The 16,813-nt window shown below is 38.4% G+C and overlaps 2 protein-coding genes across 2 annotated transcripts in view; one reads left to right on the top strand and one right to left on the bottom strand.

Annotated features, from left to right (window-relative positions):
- Positions 1–1,152: 1,152 nt before the first annotated feature.
- Positions 1,153–5,625, top strand: cep72 (centrosomal protein 72). Its single transcript, XM_037676988.1, has 14 exons — positions 1,153–1,237; positions 1,456–1,583; positions 1,901–2,093; positions 2,183–2,288; positions 3,313–3,398; positions 3,494–3,552; positions 3,636–3,678; positions 4,070–4,261; positions 4,371–4,543; positions 4,652–4,745; positions 4,837–5,015; positions 5,088–5,214; positions 5,299–5,410; positions 5,553–5,625. The coding sequence occupies exons 1-14, from the start codon at positions 1,162–1,164 to the stop codon at positions 5,611–5,613; spliced, it is 1,629 nt and encodes a 542-aa protein (XP_037532916.1). The 5' UTR covers positions 1,153–1,161; the 3' UTR covers positions 5,614–5,625.
- Positions 5,626–8,547: 2,922 nt separating this feature from the next.
- Positions 8,548–16,813, bottom strand: part of LOC119410085 (tubulin polymerization-promoting protein) — an 18,576-nt gene continuing 10,310 nt past the window's right edge. The window contains exons 2-5 of the mRNA XM_037676989.1: positions 16,135–16,215; positions 15,249–15,584; positions 9,384–9,537; positions 8,548–9,290 (exon numbers count right to left, since the gene is read on the bottom strand). Coding sequence (XP_037532917.1) covers positions 9,081–9,290; positions 9,384–9,537; positions 15,249–15,584; positions 16,135–16,148 — 714 coding nt within the window. The 5' untranslated portion in view covers positions 16,149–16,215 and the 3' untranslated portion in view covers positions 8,548–9,080. The remainder of the gene's footprint in view (positions 9,291–9,383; positions 9,538–15,248; positions 15,585–16,134; positions 16,216–16,813) is intronic.

Consider the following 16,813-nt stretch of genomic DNA (forward strand, 5'->3'; position numbering starts at 1 on the left):
TTAGGTAGCATTTAGGTACTTTTAGGTAGTTTAGGTAGCATTTAGGTACTTTTAGGTAGTTTAGGTAGCATTTAGGTACTTTAGGTAGTTTAGGTAGCATTTAAGTACTTTAGGTAGTTTAGGTAGCATTTAGGTACTTTTAAGTAGTTTAGGTAGCATTTAGGTACTTTTAGGTAGTTTAGGTAGCATTTAAGTCATCATTTTGCTACTTTTGTGTTGTTGCTACAGTTCAGCTCATTTTAGCTTCTGTTCAGTCAGATTTAGCGTCAGCAAATACATTCACACTGCATTTTTTTGTTGTATAAAATATAGGTTATCTAGTTATCAACGTATTGTTTCACAACTAATAAAAAAAACAACTAATAAAACATGCCTGAATGACGTGCGAAACATAGCTAAACACTCTATAAACAGTTTGACATATTCCCTACCTTAAAAAGCTTGTTCGAAGAATGCAGTGCCGAGGCACCCAAGATGATGTTGGAACAAGTTGTGATCCACTCCGTCACACAGAACGCCATGGATCCCTGAAAACTGCAAGGGTCTAACAAGTCAGGTTCTAGACTGGACGGATTCAAAAGGGTCCAACAGCGTCAGAGAAAGTTTAAATTAACGCGTTTCATCTCTGTTATTAAAGCTGCTTCACTTTTCTGACTGTTGGGCACCGAGTCGTTTATAAAAAATTAACAATACGCGGGTAAACTAAGAGCGAGAATTAGCAAGCTACGGAAACAGATTATTGAGCATGCATCAGGATACGGAAACAGTAGTTCGCTTGTTTACACACGTGACAAATCCCGATGGACAGTGCTACTGCGCATGCTCAAATAGAGGCATTCAATGTTACTCGTAAAATATATGACTCCTCCGTCGATAAAACACTTTTTAAAACTATAATTACTCAAACCAGTATATTTTATGAGACTTACCGTTTACTATTTCATTTGTTGTTAATTTTTTGTTGTTTGATTATAGTATTTGATTTTGTTCCAACTGCAACAATTTGAAATCTATAATTTAGTCACCTAATTATATATTTAAAGGTAAAAAAAGCAAGATTCAAACTAAATCTGCATATATATATATAGCGTCATGTAGGCAGCAGTGAAGAAGAAGTTCTTTTTTCCGACAGTACCTAACTGTATCAAAAGTTCGAAAAGTATGGCGGCGTTGTGTTTGACAACACTAACGGAACAATGGATACGCGAAAGATTACACTTGAAACATCCTTCTCTCGGTAAGTTTATTGAACAGAAAACGATGTTTAGAATCAAAGCAAGTAATTGTTAGTTTTCTGGAAATAAATTTGCATTTTGTTGCTGGAAAAAATAGAGAAATCAATCTGCTCGGGGGTCAACATCAACAGAGAAGCTAATCAGAGCTAAAACAGGTAGCATCAGCAGTGACCTGTATTAATATTTCTCTTCATTATTATTATTATTCGTTTATAAACAGGCAACGTTCGGACACTGAGCATTCCGGGGACCTGTGAGGAGAAAATAAGACATCTCGGAAACGCCTTGAATAATTTTGTCCGTCTTAAATCTCTGGATCTGTCCTACAATGCTCTCGTTTCTGTGGAGGTTTGTCATCATCCATTGTTATTATGCTGTTCTGTATCTTATATTCAATCTTTTTCATTCATCAAACATTTCCCACCTGCAGTGTTTGTTTGTACAGCTATTAAATTGTACCCAATGGAAATATCACGACAATGGCATCGATTGATTCAGAGTTTCCAGCTTTCTATAGTTTTATCTTGTTGATTTCTATAACAAACATTAGTGTTTATCAAATACACTGAAAAAATACAATTGTAACCTTAATAACACCTTCTCACACTGAAGTTCAAGGCTATAAAGGTTTAATTCTTGCCTAAAGACGAGCTGTTCCTTTCCAGGGGGTTCAACATTTGAAGATGCTGGAGAGGTTGATCCTCTACTATAACTGCGTACCTTCACTGGAAGAGGTGAAAGTGCTGTTTGAGCTCCCAGTTCTACGAGAGCTGGACCTCAGGCTCAACCCTTTGACCAAAAGCTGCTCACACTATCGCCCCTATCTGGTGCACGCCATGCCCAGCCTGAGAAAACTGGGTAAGATGTTGCCCAACTCATCCACACTGAGCTTACGTCGGGTCAGAGGTTCAGAAGGATTAAATGGATCCTCTTTGTTGCTTTTACAGATAACTGCTCGGTCCGTGCCACAGAGCGTAAAGCTGCAGTGCTGCAGTTCTCTGAACTTCCTGCTCTGCAGCACAGTTCCTCTCTGAGCCTGGCTGAAGATCGAAGGTACAGTTTGATGGAAGCATCAGCTAAAGATTCAAGGAGCAGAATTACATTGTGTCACTTTGCATTTAGAAACTGAACGTTTATTTAAAGAAGATGAATGCCAGTTCACACTCAGTTTTTGTGAAAGCTCTGTAAATGTGTGAGAGGAATGTAAAATCTACTTTGGAAACATTTTTGAATAATATATTCTTTTAACACGAGTTGAATCCGTTAAATCAAAGCTGCATTCCTAAACTGAAACTAACTTGTTTTACTCTTAATTTTAACTAATCATAATCAACCAACAAGGCAGATACTCATATTTTTGTTGTTAAGAAACTAAAACTTATAAGCTTACAGCTGTGTTTTACCATTTCAAATCATTCTGATGTTTATTCACGTCCAAAATTCCCACATTCAGGAATTATAGTGGTTATTTTAATTATAGTTTTTCTTTTTGGACACAATTTGAATACTTTTACCAACACGGAACATTTGTTGTTGAAGCTACATAAAGAAAGAAGAACACATGTATGTTAATATGTTCTCTTAAATGAGTCAACACTGAGATTACAAAGGACCAGGATAATCAAGTTGTAATTATCACGAAATGACGCATGTGGCCAAAGTATATTCTACTTTGTGTTTTAGGAATTGGAAATCCTCACCGTTTATGCTTTTAGCTCATAAAGTTCTGTATAAATACAGCAAAATATATGTTTCTCTTTAGCTTTTCAGTCTGCAGCAGTAGGAGGTCATTGCAAAGTATTTATTCAAATAAATATATTTATACATTTTCAAACAGGCTGCTTGTTTCTGTCAGAAGACTTTCAGTAAAATGCATTGTGGTAACTCAGAGTTCTGTTAGATAAAGATGATGTTGGTGCTGTTAACACAAGCCACCTAAGAGAAAACATGAGAACTCATTTCCAGAAGTGATTTTAGTCCTGCTCTGGTCGTATTTTTGATTTTTAATTGCCAGAAGCTGTGATCACAGATTGCCTGCAGTTAAATGTTTGACCAACGAGACTTTCTCTTCCGACAGCGGCGATATCGTTTTAAACCTTGTTGAGACTGATCATAGTGATGGAAACAAAACCACCTCTAACTCGTTTCACAAGAAAGCAAGAGGTACGATATTCAAATCGAACAGGACAATCACAGCAGCTGACTTTGTTTCTCCAGAAAATGCATTGAAATTCTCTTGAACTCTTGTTTTCTTTTAGAATCTAAAAGGAAAGATACAAAATATTTTACAGATCCGAGGAGTTCAACTCCAAAACAGGTGACACCCCCCCCCCCCCCCTCATGTTCAAACACTAACAATATTATTTTTAAATAATTAAATTATAACTCTCTGATTTTTAGGAATCAGCCAAATCCATCCTCAGGTATCCCTCCTCTAAAAACTGTAAGTTTGTACACTATCCTTTTTAAAAACTCATGCGTGTAAAAATAACGTATGGTTTGTTACCGATAGGCAGGGAGTGAAGTAGTTGATACTTTGCCAAAAATAAAAATACATTTTTTGACTGAAACGTTTTTAAAATCATTGTTACATAGTAATTTATAATTTAAAAAAATCAGTTCTCTATATATGAAAACTAAAAACCGAAATATTTAATCAGATTGTTTAAACTGCATTAATTCACGGTGGTTGTGACTGAGTTGGACCATGTGGGCAAAGCATTTTATTACCACTAGAGGGCGACATAAACCAAGTTTCCATTTTTCCATCATCATCATAGAAGGCCAAAACATTTGCAGTAGATAACTGTACTTTTGTGGGGTTTTTTTTCCAGATCAGACTGATTCAGGGGGGCCACTGATGAATGAACTACCTCATACTAAAAGCTCTACTTTACCTAAAATGGCCGAAAGACCAAAAGTGTCTTTTGGCCCTGTGTTTGAGAAATACAGAACCATGCCTGGAAAGCAAAAGGACCTCAAACAAACTAAACACAAGGCCAAGGGGTATTTTACACCAAATCCTGGTAAATATTTCTATAATTAATTGGCCCTTTAAGTTTTAGAAAATCCTCCACTGTCAAAATATCCTTTAACGAGACGCTAGTGAATGTGGATTTACTCTTATTTTTCTAGATCAAAGTCACCGTCATGTCTCTTCATTCATTAACATTCGGCCTCCCAGTCCACTTCGTCCTGGTCTGAGTCTCTCAGACCCGTCTAATCCCATATTGCATCCTGCGAGGCTGAGCTTCAAGAAGGCAGACACGGGAACCAACCAGCAGCAGCAAGCTGAAAAGAATAAAAAGGTTGTTGGCAACTTTTTTTTCTGTTACTGACTTTCAATCTGGATCATAAATAGTTTATTTAAGACTGCTCTGATGTCGGTTTAGAGCATCTTTGAATTCTCCTCTCAGGGCAGTTATCGGAAACCTCTGGAGATGCTCCTTGATCTGGTGGACAAACACTGGAGGGGGGAGAGATCTCTGCATCAAAACAACAGCTTCCTGTGTGAGTTGGACTTTTGTTTGCGGAATGTGGAATCTGATTTTGAGACGCTAAAATGATGAAACTTTCCCATCTCGTCTATTTTTGTCTCTAGCTCAGGCTGTCCAGATCCTCTCCATGATGGAGAGCGACATTTCCAGCCGGGAGGCGGAGGTCAGGACCTTAAGACGGGATGTTGAAGCACTCAGCTTTCAAGTGGCTGCACGAGAGGAAGAACACAAAAATCATGTCCGAAACCTCTCTGCTCAGCTGGAGGACACTCAAAGAGAGGCGGTGGGTTTCCTTCCAATAAAAAGAAGAAACAAGAGCAGTTCAGTGTTTATTGTTGTGTTGCATTGAACGCAGGGCGAACTTAACGAGCAGCTCAGGATTGTCCTGGAGGAAAACGTCGCTCTGCAAAAACAACTCCTCAAGTTGGAACACCAACACCTCAAGTCCATGACGAAGGTTTCACCCATTGCTCAGATACGAGGTAGGTGCAGCTGCTGACGTGCATGAGTGGACCATTCAGCTGTCTTTTATTACCAACTATATTTGTTTGTTTGACCATCCACAGAGGCTCAGACAGAAGTGGAGGAGCTGAGAAGAGAGATCGGATGCCTGAAGATGAAAGTGCAAGAGGCTGAAAAAGTCCAGGAACTGTCAAACATGCTCCAAGAAAGCCACAGGTAAGAAGATCCACCCGTCTCAGTGCTGACTCGGGATTCCTACACATTCACACCCACGCTGAGTACAGTAATGCTAACCTGCGTCTAAATCATCTGCCTTGTTGGTTGTTTATATGATTTGCCGTCTGTGTTTATGCTGCAGGTCCCTGGTGGCTACAAACGAGCGCTTGCTTGCTGAGCTTAGGGGAAGTGGAGAGCATTAAAGCCACATTTGAAGGAAGTTGTGCAAACCGGGATAAAACATCAAAGCAAGATTCTGCCACGCATCAAATAAGCACAAGGTGCAGTGTCTTCAGGTTTTCTTCTCTTCATATATCACCAGGATACATTTGCACTGGACCAGATCATTCCTTTTTGATGAGGCGCTTCGTACCTTGAAGGAATATGTATAAGCTGTCTTCTCGATGTAAACACCCAACAGGGAACGGCAATTCATTCACCAAACTTTGTATATAAGTGCGTGTCTGGCTGTTATGTTAACAAATGATTTTAAGGGGAAACTGTGAGAAGGTCATAATGTGTTTCCTGGATCTGTGGCAAGATTGTGTCTCTTTTCTTTTTAGGTCAGCTGAGTATCCATGGGCTTTGTGCACGGCGGCGGGATGAATGCTTCAAGACTGCAGCTGCACTGTGACTTTATTTATACCTCTGCCTCAAGGCTGGAGCGCTGCTCAGACACTTCCACTTTCCTCTCGCAAACCTGAATGCAAACCTCGTCAGACCAGCTTTAAATGTATGTGCTGCACAGGATGAATGCAGCTTTTGGTTGAATTTTACAGGTCAGCGGCTGGTTGGACTGCTGCACGGCGTCCCTGCAAAAAAGCCAAACGAGTAAAACGGGCATCTGAGGTTCTAGTTTGGTTTTGTTTGTATTTTTATTTTTCGATAATGCACGAAATCAAGTACGCAGTTATAGAAATATCAAGGAAAAAAATAACACTGCATGCACTCAGGGCACAATAGAAATTTAAGGTTATTTGAAAGAAATAAAACAATTGTTCCTCCACGTTAAAGGTGCACAGTATTTGGCATTAAGCACAGAAGAAAAAAAAATACTCAGGCTACTGCAGCCGAGAAAATCTAATACAAAGAACTGCTAGTTTTGAACTTAATGCACGATTCTTCATCAGCTCAGGCTACAGGTAGTGTGTTAGACACAATACGGTCATCTTGGAAAAATATTCTACAAAAGAGCATGTTTGCAATTTTCCCTTTGTCAGGTACGTTATGTACGTAAACAATAAACTCTGCGTTTTTGAGTTAGATCTGTGCCTTAGATGACAGCACCACATACAAAAGGTACGAACAAATAGAACAGCGTTAGAGGATAGCTTACTCTTTACACGTACAATTTGATACACACTGATATCAAGCAATAATCTGATCATGATCCCACAGTTTCAATACTTGTTTTTTTTTTAGCAAGAAAAATAAATCTGACTAGTAGTCTGGACTAACAGCAGGCACAGCAGTTTCGGAAAGAGGCAAACCGTCATCTATATGCTTCTGAATCGAATGCAAAATACAGAACATGCACAAAAACAGCCACACAGAAAACAACAAAAATCAGTGTCTTACATTAGATCATGTGGCAGAAGCCTTTTAGAACATATACATCATCTTAGCACAAATATATTAGAAATACTGTATCGAAGATAGAAAGTAAAATGGCAAAAATACAATCTTGTACAACTGTGCTCATTATTAGGTACGAGTAGAAGTTCTGCTTTTAGTTGAAATCACAAGTTCAATTACTCAAAATGTTTGTTGGTTTGGGTTGTATGAAACTACATGTGAAGACTTGTCAGGAGGTAATGTTTGGCTTAAAAGCTTCAGACAAATCTAATAAAGTTTGCATGAAAGGGAATATGTTTTACATAAAAGGAGGAAAAGTGAGATTATGGCAGATTTTAACACAAGCTGTTAACACGTATATTTTTATGCAAGTGTATGGAAGTCCAGAAAAGCTTCAAAAAAGTGTGTTGCGTTTTATATATATATATATATATATATATATATATATATATATATATATATATATATACATACATATACACCATACTTTTCACTGTATAAGTTGCACCTTTTTGCATAAATTAGCATGCCCTGCGACTTATACAGCGGTGACTTATTTGTTTTTTTCTCATATTTATAACACAATTTTTGTCTGAGATCTGACGATTTCATTCATTCTGAAATATTGAACACTACCGTTTTCAGCCACTAGAGGGCGGACGAGTGATATGGCAAGCCAAGTGTCTCATTAATAGGAAAAAGTGGCTATTAATGAGACACTTGGCTTGCCATATATAGCTACCTTTGTCTCGCTCCAGAACTACTGGAGCAAACGTCACATCAGCTGCATTTTGCCACGTTGCCCAGGCGAAATGCAACTGATTTTACTGTTAAAGTGCATTTAATAAGGAAAACTTCCAACTGAGACACACCTTTACTATAAAGTCGATCAAACAAATAATTATTGTTAGGTGCTTGTTAAATTTCAAAGAAATGCACAGCGAGTCCTCCCTCTGCGCTCCAGCAGTCTGATTTGACCGTCAAAGTGCATTTATTAAGGAAAAGTTAAACTGAGACACACCTTTGCTATAATTTCGAGCAAACAAATTGTTTTTAAGTGTTAATCTTATTAACTTGTTAAAGTCCTCCCGTGCACGCTCCCGCGGCCACCATTTGGCAGCCAATCGATTTTTGGCACAACACCGGCCCACATTTCCAGGTGGTCAGTGGTGACGCGTAACAAACACGATGTGTCAGTGGTGATGCATAATAGAGTCGACGTATACAGCGAAGCGACATGTTTGTATTTTTTCCATTTTATTAGACATATTTGGACTGATGCAACTTATACGGCGGTGCGACGTGTACGGCGGAAAATATATGTGTGTGTGTGCATGCATGGGAACAAAATAAGGGCAACTTTTATTTTACTTTTTACTTCTTTTATCTGTAAAACTAGAATATTTGAACTTAGATAATCGATGCTCTGCGTTTAAATCAAGTTTTCCTTTGGAATATATCTTCAGTTTTTATTTGGCCTTTCAGGACTTCCATACAAATAAAAAAACCCCTTTCAGAATAATTTAAAAACTGAACAGCAGAGCTTTTAAATAAACAACAATTGACAAGTGCAAAATACAAACAAACAATACTGAAAATGCAATTGAGTAAAAATAGAAATGTTAGTATATCTCTGTCCAAAAACATTGTGCTATTCATCTTTGACACTGCAAAACTACCGTAATCACCTATGCCTTTTTGTCAGCTAACTATAGGTTATAGACGTTTTCATTAAAAAGTGCAACATTGTTTATCATCAAGCTGTTGTCCCGCTTCTGTTTTTTCTTGGCATCTTGCTCATTGTGCTTGGTAAATATTCTAGGGCCCTATCGTAACAAGAGTTTTCGTAGCAGAGCAGTTTCTCTGTTTGGCAGTCACTTGCTATCAGACAGGAATGTACCAGCTGGTGATGACTTTGTAAAAATAGATGTAAACAGTTTTCCAGTTCTCACACAAAGAGAGGAACTCTCTCACAAACACAAACTTACATAAAATAAACAGGTGGAGTAAAGATATGAAATTGTATTTTTTTTTTTTGTGCTTTCTTTTAGTACTCTTAAAAAAATCATCCTGGCGGTTGATGAAACGTCGGCCTTCACATGGGTCTACCCTCGCCGGGTTTGTTCACTTTCTTTTCGTATGAGCCTCGATGTTTGTATCCCGAGACGTAGCCCGACGTGTCCACTACGTCCACGCGCCCAGCCTTCCCCTTCCCGCGTCCGGTTTCATCGAAGCGCTCCTTGTGCGACCCCGTAAACTTGCTGGTGTCTGTGAGACGGCTCACTGTGGGAGAGGCCACGGCTCTCTGTCAGAAAATTTGCAACGACATTTGAGCTGTGGCTGCGACCTCCTGCAAAACAGACGTGAATATCTGTGAATCGCACAAATAAAATCTTACTGTGACTCCTGCGATGACCGGCGCCTTCCCCTCGATCAGCTTAAAGACTTCGGCTTCGGCCTCCTCTCCGCTCTTGTCTTTATGTTTCTTCCTGGCCAGCTCTCCAAGTGCAGCCTTGAATTCATCAAATGTGATGGTGCGACAGGATTTCTTCCTGAAACGTAGGAGAAAAACCAAGCTTGAGTATGGCATCCAACTTGTCACATTTTGGAGCCCAACTAGTTCTCCAGAAACTAAAACTGCTGGGATGGTTCAGGTCTTTTGAAGTGGGGGATCTGTAGAAAGGTTTGAACAATTACTATTTTTCTTGTAATAGATAGCTCCTCGAATGCGCTCAATGTAGAGAAATAGTGTTTGTTACTCAGAAGTAAGAATTGCCAAATGTAATAGATAAATCAACTTTAATGCCACCCACAAAGTTGAAATTTTTACTCCATAAGTTTGAGATTCCTCACCAAAACCAACAAACAAGGAAGTCGTCAGCAGAAAATTTGGCCCTGGTCAGGCTACCTGCCTTATGTGATGGCTTGGTTCGTGCCTCGAGTGCCCAGACTCAATGCTTTTGGCAGGATGGATCAGATCTTGGGGAATACTCTTTGGTACGGTCCAGTGGTGTGGCCATATAATTGGGATGTTTCGGAACCGAGAGGACCGACACAGACTCAAGGTAGACATAATCAGTAAAGTTCTGCCTGTCCCCAAAACAATCATGTTTATCTGAATTTGGCTCCCTGACTGGCCTTGACAGGCTACCTTATCTGAATTAGCCTGGAAGCTCTGTAAACCTATGGACCAATCAAAGGGGCCCAGCTGAATAAACATTCTGTCATCATTTCAGGACACTTTGGATTCTATCTGACGTCATCCTTGGCTGTTCTCGGTACCCTCCAAGAGTGTACGGATCACTCCAGAGGGAACTATGTGCACTTGAGCGATTTCCCACTCTTATCGGAAATCTTGCCTGTGTGTGCCGTCTCTGAATGTCGGTGTCATTATGTCATATGTGTGCAAGATTTTTTTTGTTTTTCATTTTCATACTTTTAATCTTCAGCCAAAGATTAAGAGCATGCTAGGAATTTTTTTTGCCTCCAAAACCTATGTTGTCACTTTCACCAATTATTGTCTGTTCAAACAGCTCTCACTTGTAAATGAGTCTTTGAGGCTCATTGTGATTTATCTGTTTAAATAAAGGCTGAATGAATTAAAAAAAAAACACTTGACATAGAAATTAAAATGGCTGCTTAACACATGCAAAGCTGTGACAGCCGAGCTGCAGTAATGAATTTCTCTATTGCATCTCATTAAATCATTTGGAGACGGTACTAGTACGAGGAAATGTTACTACATTGTTTTGAATGTTAAAAAACATTGGAAATGGCTTGTATTCCTAATAATAGAAAAAAAAATGTCAAGATGGCCGTGCTCAGAGCAGTTGCAGCTTCACAGGCTCCCGGTACTATCCCAGTTTTTAGAAGTTTTGATATTGACTTGTTTTGGGACCCTGTGTACATAATTTCGCTCCATCACATGTACCGCATGAGGTGCGAATGACGATAAAGAAACTCTGACTCTGACTCTCTAATAGCCCAACTGTATGCACAAATAAGTCATACATTTTTTTTTTTTTTTTTACTTGCATTTGAAAAACTGATGTTATTCCAAAGAGCTGACAATTTCAAGGTAAAGGGATTGGGCATAAACCTGACCAGACTGATGAGCTAACGGCTAGTCCAAATGGGACCCAAGTGGATGAATGCCTTCTAAAAGTAACTCCAGCTTCAAAAATGTCATATCCGTTGATTCAGACAATATTTTTTAAACTTTTGCACCTCTGTATAATAACGTGATTATCATTATCACAGTGATAACCCTACAGGAAGTGCCCCAAACTGTACCAAAGAGCAGCAGCTAGCTTGCTGCTACTGCTTTTTTCTTTTGTAAACAATCATAAACTTTCTATGTGTAGTGCAGAAATAATGGCAATGTTACAGTTTATATAATAGGGTTCACATAAACCTTTTAATAATTTTGAAATTTGAGTTTTAAGATGGCAGCAGCCCGATTTGGTCTTGCCATCGCTCAAACTAGCTGTTAGCTCGTCACTCCAATCTGAATTAAACCCTGTTTCTCCAAACATTCAAAGATCTATCTACACCAAAAAGGTGAAGAAGTAATATTGAACTTTCTAAAGAATCTTGTTAAGAAATATTTGAACTACTGCTTTAAGACTTGCTTTATCGAGAGGCCGTCTGAAATGGTAAAAAGAGTATGTACATGAATAAGTGGCTAATGTGATGAAAATAGATCTATGATGATCTAGTAAGATAATAAAAGATCTTCCCCTGTTCAGAGCACATTCCTGAGACTTTTAGCTGCTCCAAAAGCTTCAAGATGTTTCTGGTTTCAGTCGACATTTACACCTGCTGAATACAACCGAGTGACTGAGGGTTACGCCACTGCATTTAGTGAAAATACCACCACACATATCTCCTCACCAAGCCTCCATCCGATGTCTAGCTGCCTCTTTTTTTGTTGTTTCACTTCTGCATTAAAAGCACTTAGTATCACAAACAGCCATTGCTGTGGTGATAAATTGACCAAACAAACTCTCAAGCCTAAAATCTCCCAAGGCAACCTGGTGTCGTTGAGACGAGCTACAACAAACAGAAAGGTTTAGGGGTTTTTTATCGGTTGGACTCGTTTGTTGACTCAGTTTCTGTGAGCAACATTTTAGTGATGAACATCAGAGAGCTCACTCCTTCTGAGTCTGTTCCCAACTTGACTAAAGTCAGAAGGAACACTGAACTTTCTGCTTCTGTTCAAAGCAGATAACTGGATCTTCTTACTGACATTCAGTTTTTCAAAGCATACCAGAGTTCGGCTTATTATACCAATACATCCAAAAACTACTAGATTTCTGCTTCATTGTTTATGATGATTCTAGTTCTGTAAGAGCAGACAAACCTTCATACCCTTAATAAATACAGACTCAGCCATTCTGATAAGCCAGTGCTAATTAAGATGTTTAATTTTTTTGCTTGGACGTGTACAGCTCTCCCCCGCTCCCACACGCCTGAGTCAGAAACCACTTAAAAAACGAGCCCCTCCTCCACTACTGTAACTTTCCTGTGAGTGGCTGTGAACACAGATTTTACTGTCCTCTCCTCTACAGCTGTAAACACGTAGACGGGACTAAATTAGACGCCTCAGATCCTGTAAAATGTACACATCCCTGTATATATCTGGATGCCAGTAGAGCGGGATGTAAACAAGGTTCTTAGTCATCCTTAAGGTCCTTTTTATCCTCACCAAGTAAAGTGTTAGATGACGAAACCACAAATCCTAACGGTCAGGAAAAGAAACGGTTAGTGTGACGATTTGGACGCAACATACAGTATGTAATGTGAATTTGTATATTTAGCTCATACACCCGCATGAATGGAGTGACTAATCCATGTTTTCTAGAAGTAGATGGAAGACTGATCACTGTTCATTTCAAATCTGCTTAACCCATCAAAAACTTGAGATATAGTCATTTCATATCTGCTATTATGTATATGGGAACAAACGCAAAGAAAGGTTTTGATTTTATTACAATTATCTGACTCGTAGTTAGTTTTTAAGGGAATTTTGGATGATTTTAGGTGGAAATAAGCATCTAAAATGCACCTTTTTTAATTTACCTACAATTCTTCATTTTAGGGAAATGGGTTGAAAGACAAATTTATACTTTATAGATGTCACATGACTAAATAACTGCCTCCTTTTACCAAAAGGAGAAGTTTTATAATACTAGCCATTATTAACAAAAGGTAAAATAGGGTCAAGCTACTACTTTTCATTATTCCTCAACTTTTCTCTCAACAGCTTTTCTGCTTATAAAACTTATTTTAGGGAGGCAAGTAAGCATTGTCATTGAGAAGTGAGCCGCTAAAAGCAAGTTTGTTGTAAACACAAAAAGTATTAAGTTTGTAAAACTTCAAAATTTACATTTTTCACATCTTTACAGCCCAGTGTTTGCCTGATAATACTCAAAGAAATTACATAAGGTATAAAAAAAACATTTATTGGATATTATTAATTAATTTATTGCATCTGTAAGTGGCACATAGTTTGAGAAAAAGTTTCAGGGATCCCCTCATAACCCTCATGTATATTAAACAATTTTCTTCAATTTGTCTCTTTAATGCAATGGAAATATTTGTGTAACATAAATATTAAGACCTGTTCTTTAATAGTGTTAATACAATTTTTATACTTTTAAGCATGGGTTATTTTTCATTCAAGACACACAGAAAATTTTGAATAAAGTAGATGTGATTTCCTACATTTTGGTGTATTTTAACAGGTTGTTAAACATCTACATGCTTGTAAAAATATATATAAAAAAAATTGGCAGACCCCCAAGCACTGATTCGCAGACCCCCGGGGTTCCGGGGACCCCAGTTTGAGAACCGATTTAGATTCTTCTGTCACTAGAAAAAAATGTAAACAAGAAAATAAAACGATGCCATTTTGAAAATTGCTGGCATATTCCCAGATTGAGCGCACCTCTCCCCGTCTTTTAGAAAACAACAGAAACTGCAGCCAGAGCAGAAAGAGTAAAGGAGGAGGGATTGAAATGTTACCATGAAAGAGCTCTCACTTCCCTGGAACATCATCAGTGAGATCAGCACACACATATGACCCAAAGCCTCTGCCGACATTACATGTGACATCATTTCTCAGCTGTTGCTAGGCAACAGCATCTCATTTTTTAAGCCAATGTCCCTCTACACAGCTTTTCTTACATTGCATTCTAGGATGTAATACCAGTAATTTGCTAATATAAATTATTTAATGGGTGTGCTTCATACATAATTACTCTCATATGTTGAGGTTTGAATAGTTTAAACTCTCGGGGCACTTTGTAAAAACAGCCGTGCCAAATAATTTTGGTCTCCAGATGTCGAACAATATTGAGGTCAGAGCTCATTACTGGACTACACGTCACTGAAATCAAACAGGAAAGTCTGAATCAGTGCAGCCTGAGGAATTACACGATGAGCTGCGTTCTGCCTTTTTGTTCTGGCTGCATATCATGTATGTCACTACCTTACCATCATAATTCATCTCAATGTCACACAACCTGTGTAGTAAATGTTAGTTATGTGCAATATACATCATGTGCATTTAAGCTGTGAAATACTACTAATACATCCTACTTACACCATTATATTCTACTATGTTGTTGTTTACTACATTTCTCTTGGACCTTGCAAATATTATATTGCTTTTTCACTTTTTGGTACTTTATTTTGTACCCTTATTGCATGCTTTATTTATTTATTTTTTATTTTTTTCATCGAGTTGAATCTGTGCTTCTCATCCTGAACATTTCATTGCACATTGCACTGTTGACCTTGTGTTAACCTACATATGACAAATAAACAACACAACTGCCGTTTCTGATGGACGGCAGCATCTGAATCAAAATCAGACATGAAAGAAACGGCAAGTTTTAAAATTACTTGTGGAAACTGCCCTGCTCGTGTACTTTCTTTGTTTACAATGTAGTTAGAGATGAATGACTTTGTACAAAAACTACGACGATAAATCATCTGAACTCTACAGTTAGTAATTAAAAAAAGGCTTGTTGCTCAGAAGAGTTCATTTACACGTTGTTTCCACAACCACGTCTGCCAAACATCATTTTTAGCCATTTGGAAACATAAATCTATGGCTTCAACCCAGGTTTTGAAGACCTGATTTAGGATCTGGCCAAATACAAGTGGCTAAAACACGTTTATTAGTTCGTCTTCACAGCACTGAGCAATTTGTAACAATGGTTTTCATTCTGAACAATATCGTTGGTCGCTTTCTTACTTGACTTTGCTGAAGACGATGTCCACGTCAGTGAGGGTGATGCTCTTGCCGTCAATCACGCCGCAGTCTTTGCAGAGTTTGGACCAGTTCTTGCCGTGCATGTCCTTGCCGGTAGCGCGAGTGTCACCATGGATGGCAAAGCGTCGAAACGATTCTTCCAAAGCGGTCAGCTCCACCGGTGTGGACGAGCCCACGCCTCCATCACTGGTGCCGTTCGAGTCCGTTGAAAGCCTTTTGGATGCTCGGTCTTTGGACTGTTCTGTGTGCGGCCGTAAAGGGGCAGAGCTGTGGTTTGGGTGCTTGGCTGTCTGCACTTTAAAGTCATCGATGTTATCTCTGAAAAATAAAATAAAACGTTGCTGGTCGTTCAAGTGAAGTGAAAAGTTTTCCATTGCTGTGATTTAATGTGCATCTATTAAAACCTCGGTTTTATCAGATCTTTGACGATTCAAACAGAAAATGTTCAAAATAATAACAATAAAGAGGAAAATCTTGATAGATTGAAAGAAAAGAGCAAAGTAAAACCATCATGCCCCACAACTAGAGACCAGGAAAAGAATAGGAGGGTTTTCATCAGAAATATGTTGTTTCTATATGACTTACAAGTGCAGACTTTTCTGCAGAAAACAATCATCAAAGAGCTCAAGACCTAACTTGCTTTTGGTTAAAGCTTTTTGTAAGATATCATCTGCATTATCCAACAAGAAAGATTAGTAGTGTTGCAATGTTTACAATCTGTGTGAAAGGATAGATGTTGTGTTCAGACAAAAAGAAGTGTATAAGTAGACCTCTGAGGATTTTTAAAGGGCATGAATCATAAAGCAAGAGATGGCAACAGATGTGAAATCAGTTACATAAAAAATGAAATTTAGAATTTAAAACTTACTTGTGGTCCGCCATGGCTGAGCAGGAATCTGTTTCTTGGTGTGAAGTCCTCAGATGAGCTGACTTTTGTTTTCTCTTTGTGCTGTGGAAAAGATGAAGTGAAGGTGAGCAAAGAATCACCTTAAAAACACAGTAATCCACGGGTCCTTTAATTATTATAACAATTAAAAATTGTTTAAGCAGCACAATGGCTTAGTGGATAGCACTGATGCTACCCAGTAAGATGGTCCTGGGTTCAATTCCTGGTTTGGACCTGGGCTCTTTCTGTGTGGAGTTTATATGTGCTTCTATGTTTACCAGTTATTTCGGTTTCCTCAGTCCAAACATGAACATTGGGCTGCCTCCAGGCCCAGGCCTTCCTTGCAAAACACATCTGTGATCTCAATGGGAGTTTCCTGGTTGATAAAATTTTAGTTTTATAATTTCATTTCAAATAGTTACAAATAACGATTAGCCTTTTACTATTTTGTGCCACTAACCATTTTTTTTAATTAAGTTATTTATTTTTGCATCTTTTACACAATTTTTGCACAATTTTGCTTCAACCCTACGTATTAAGCTTTACAACTCTATTGGTCTGAAATATAAAAAAGTGCCAGGAAGAAGCTTGGATGTTTATCTTTAAAGCAATAATTCTAATATTTCAAATGAGGTTCTGAGGAAGGCTATAAACTATACAT

This window comes from Nematolebias whitei, chromosome 5 (genome assembly GCF_014905685.2).
Source record: "Nematolebias whitei isolate Nwh7 chromosome 5, NemWhi1, whole genome shotgun sequence".
Classification (NCBI taxonomy): Eukaryota; Metazoa; Chordata; class Actinopteri; order Cyprinodontiformes; family Rivulidae; genus Nematolebias; species Nematolebias whitei.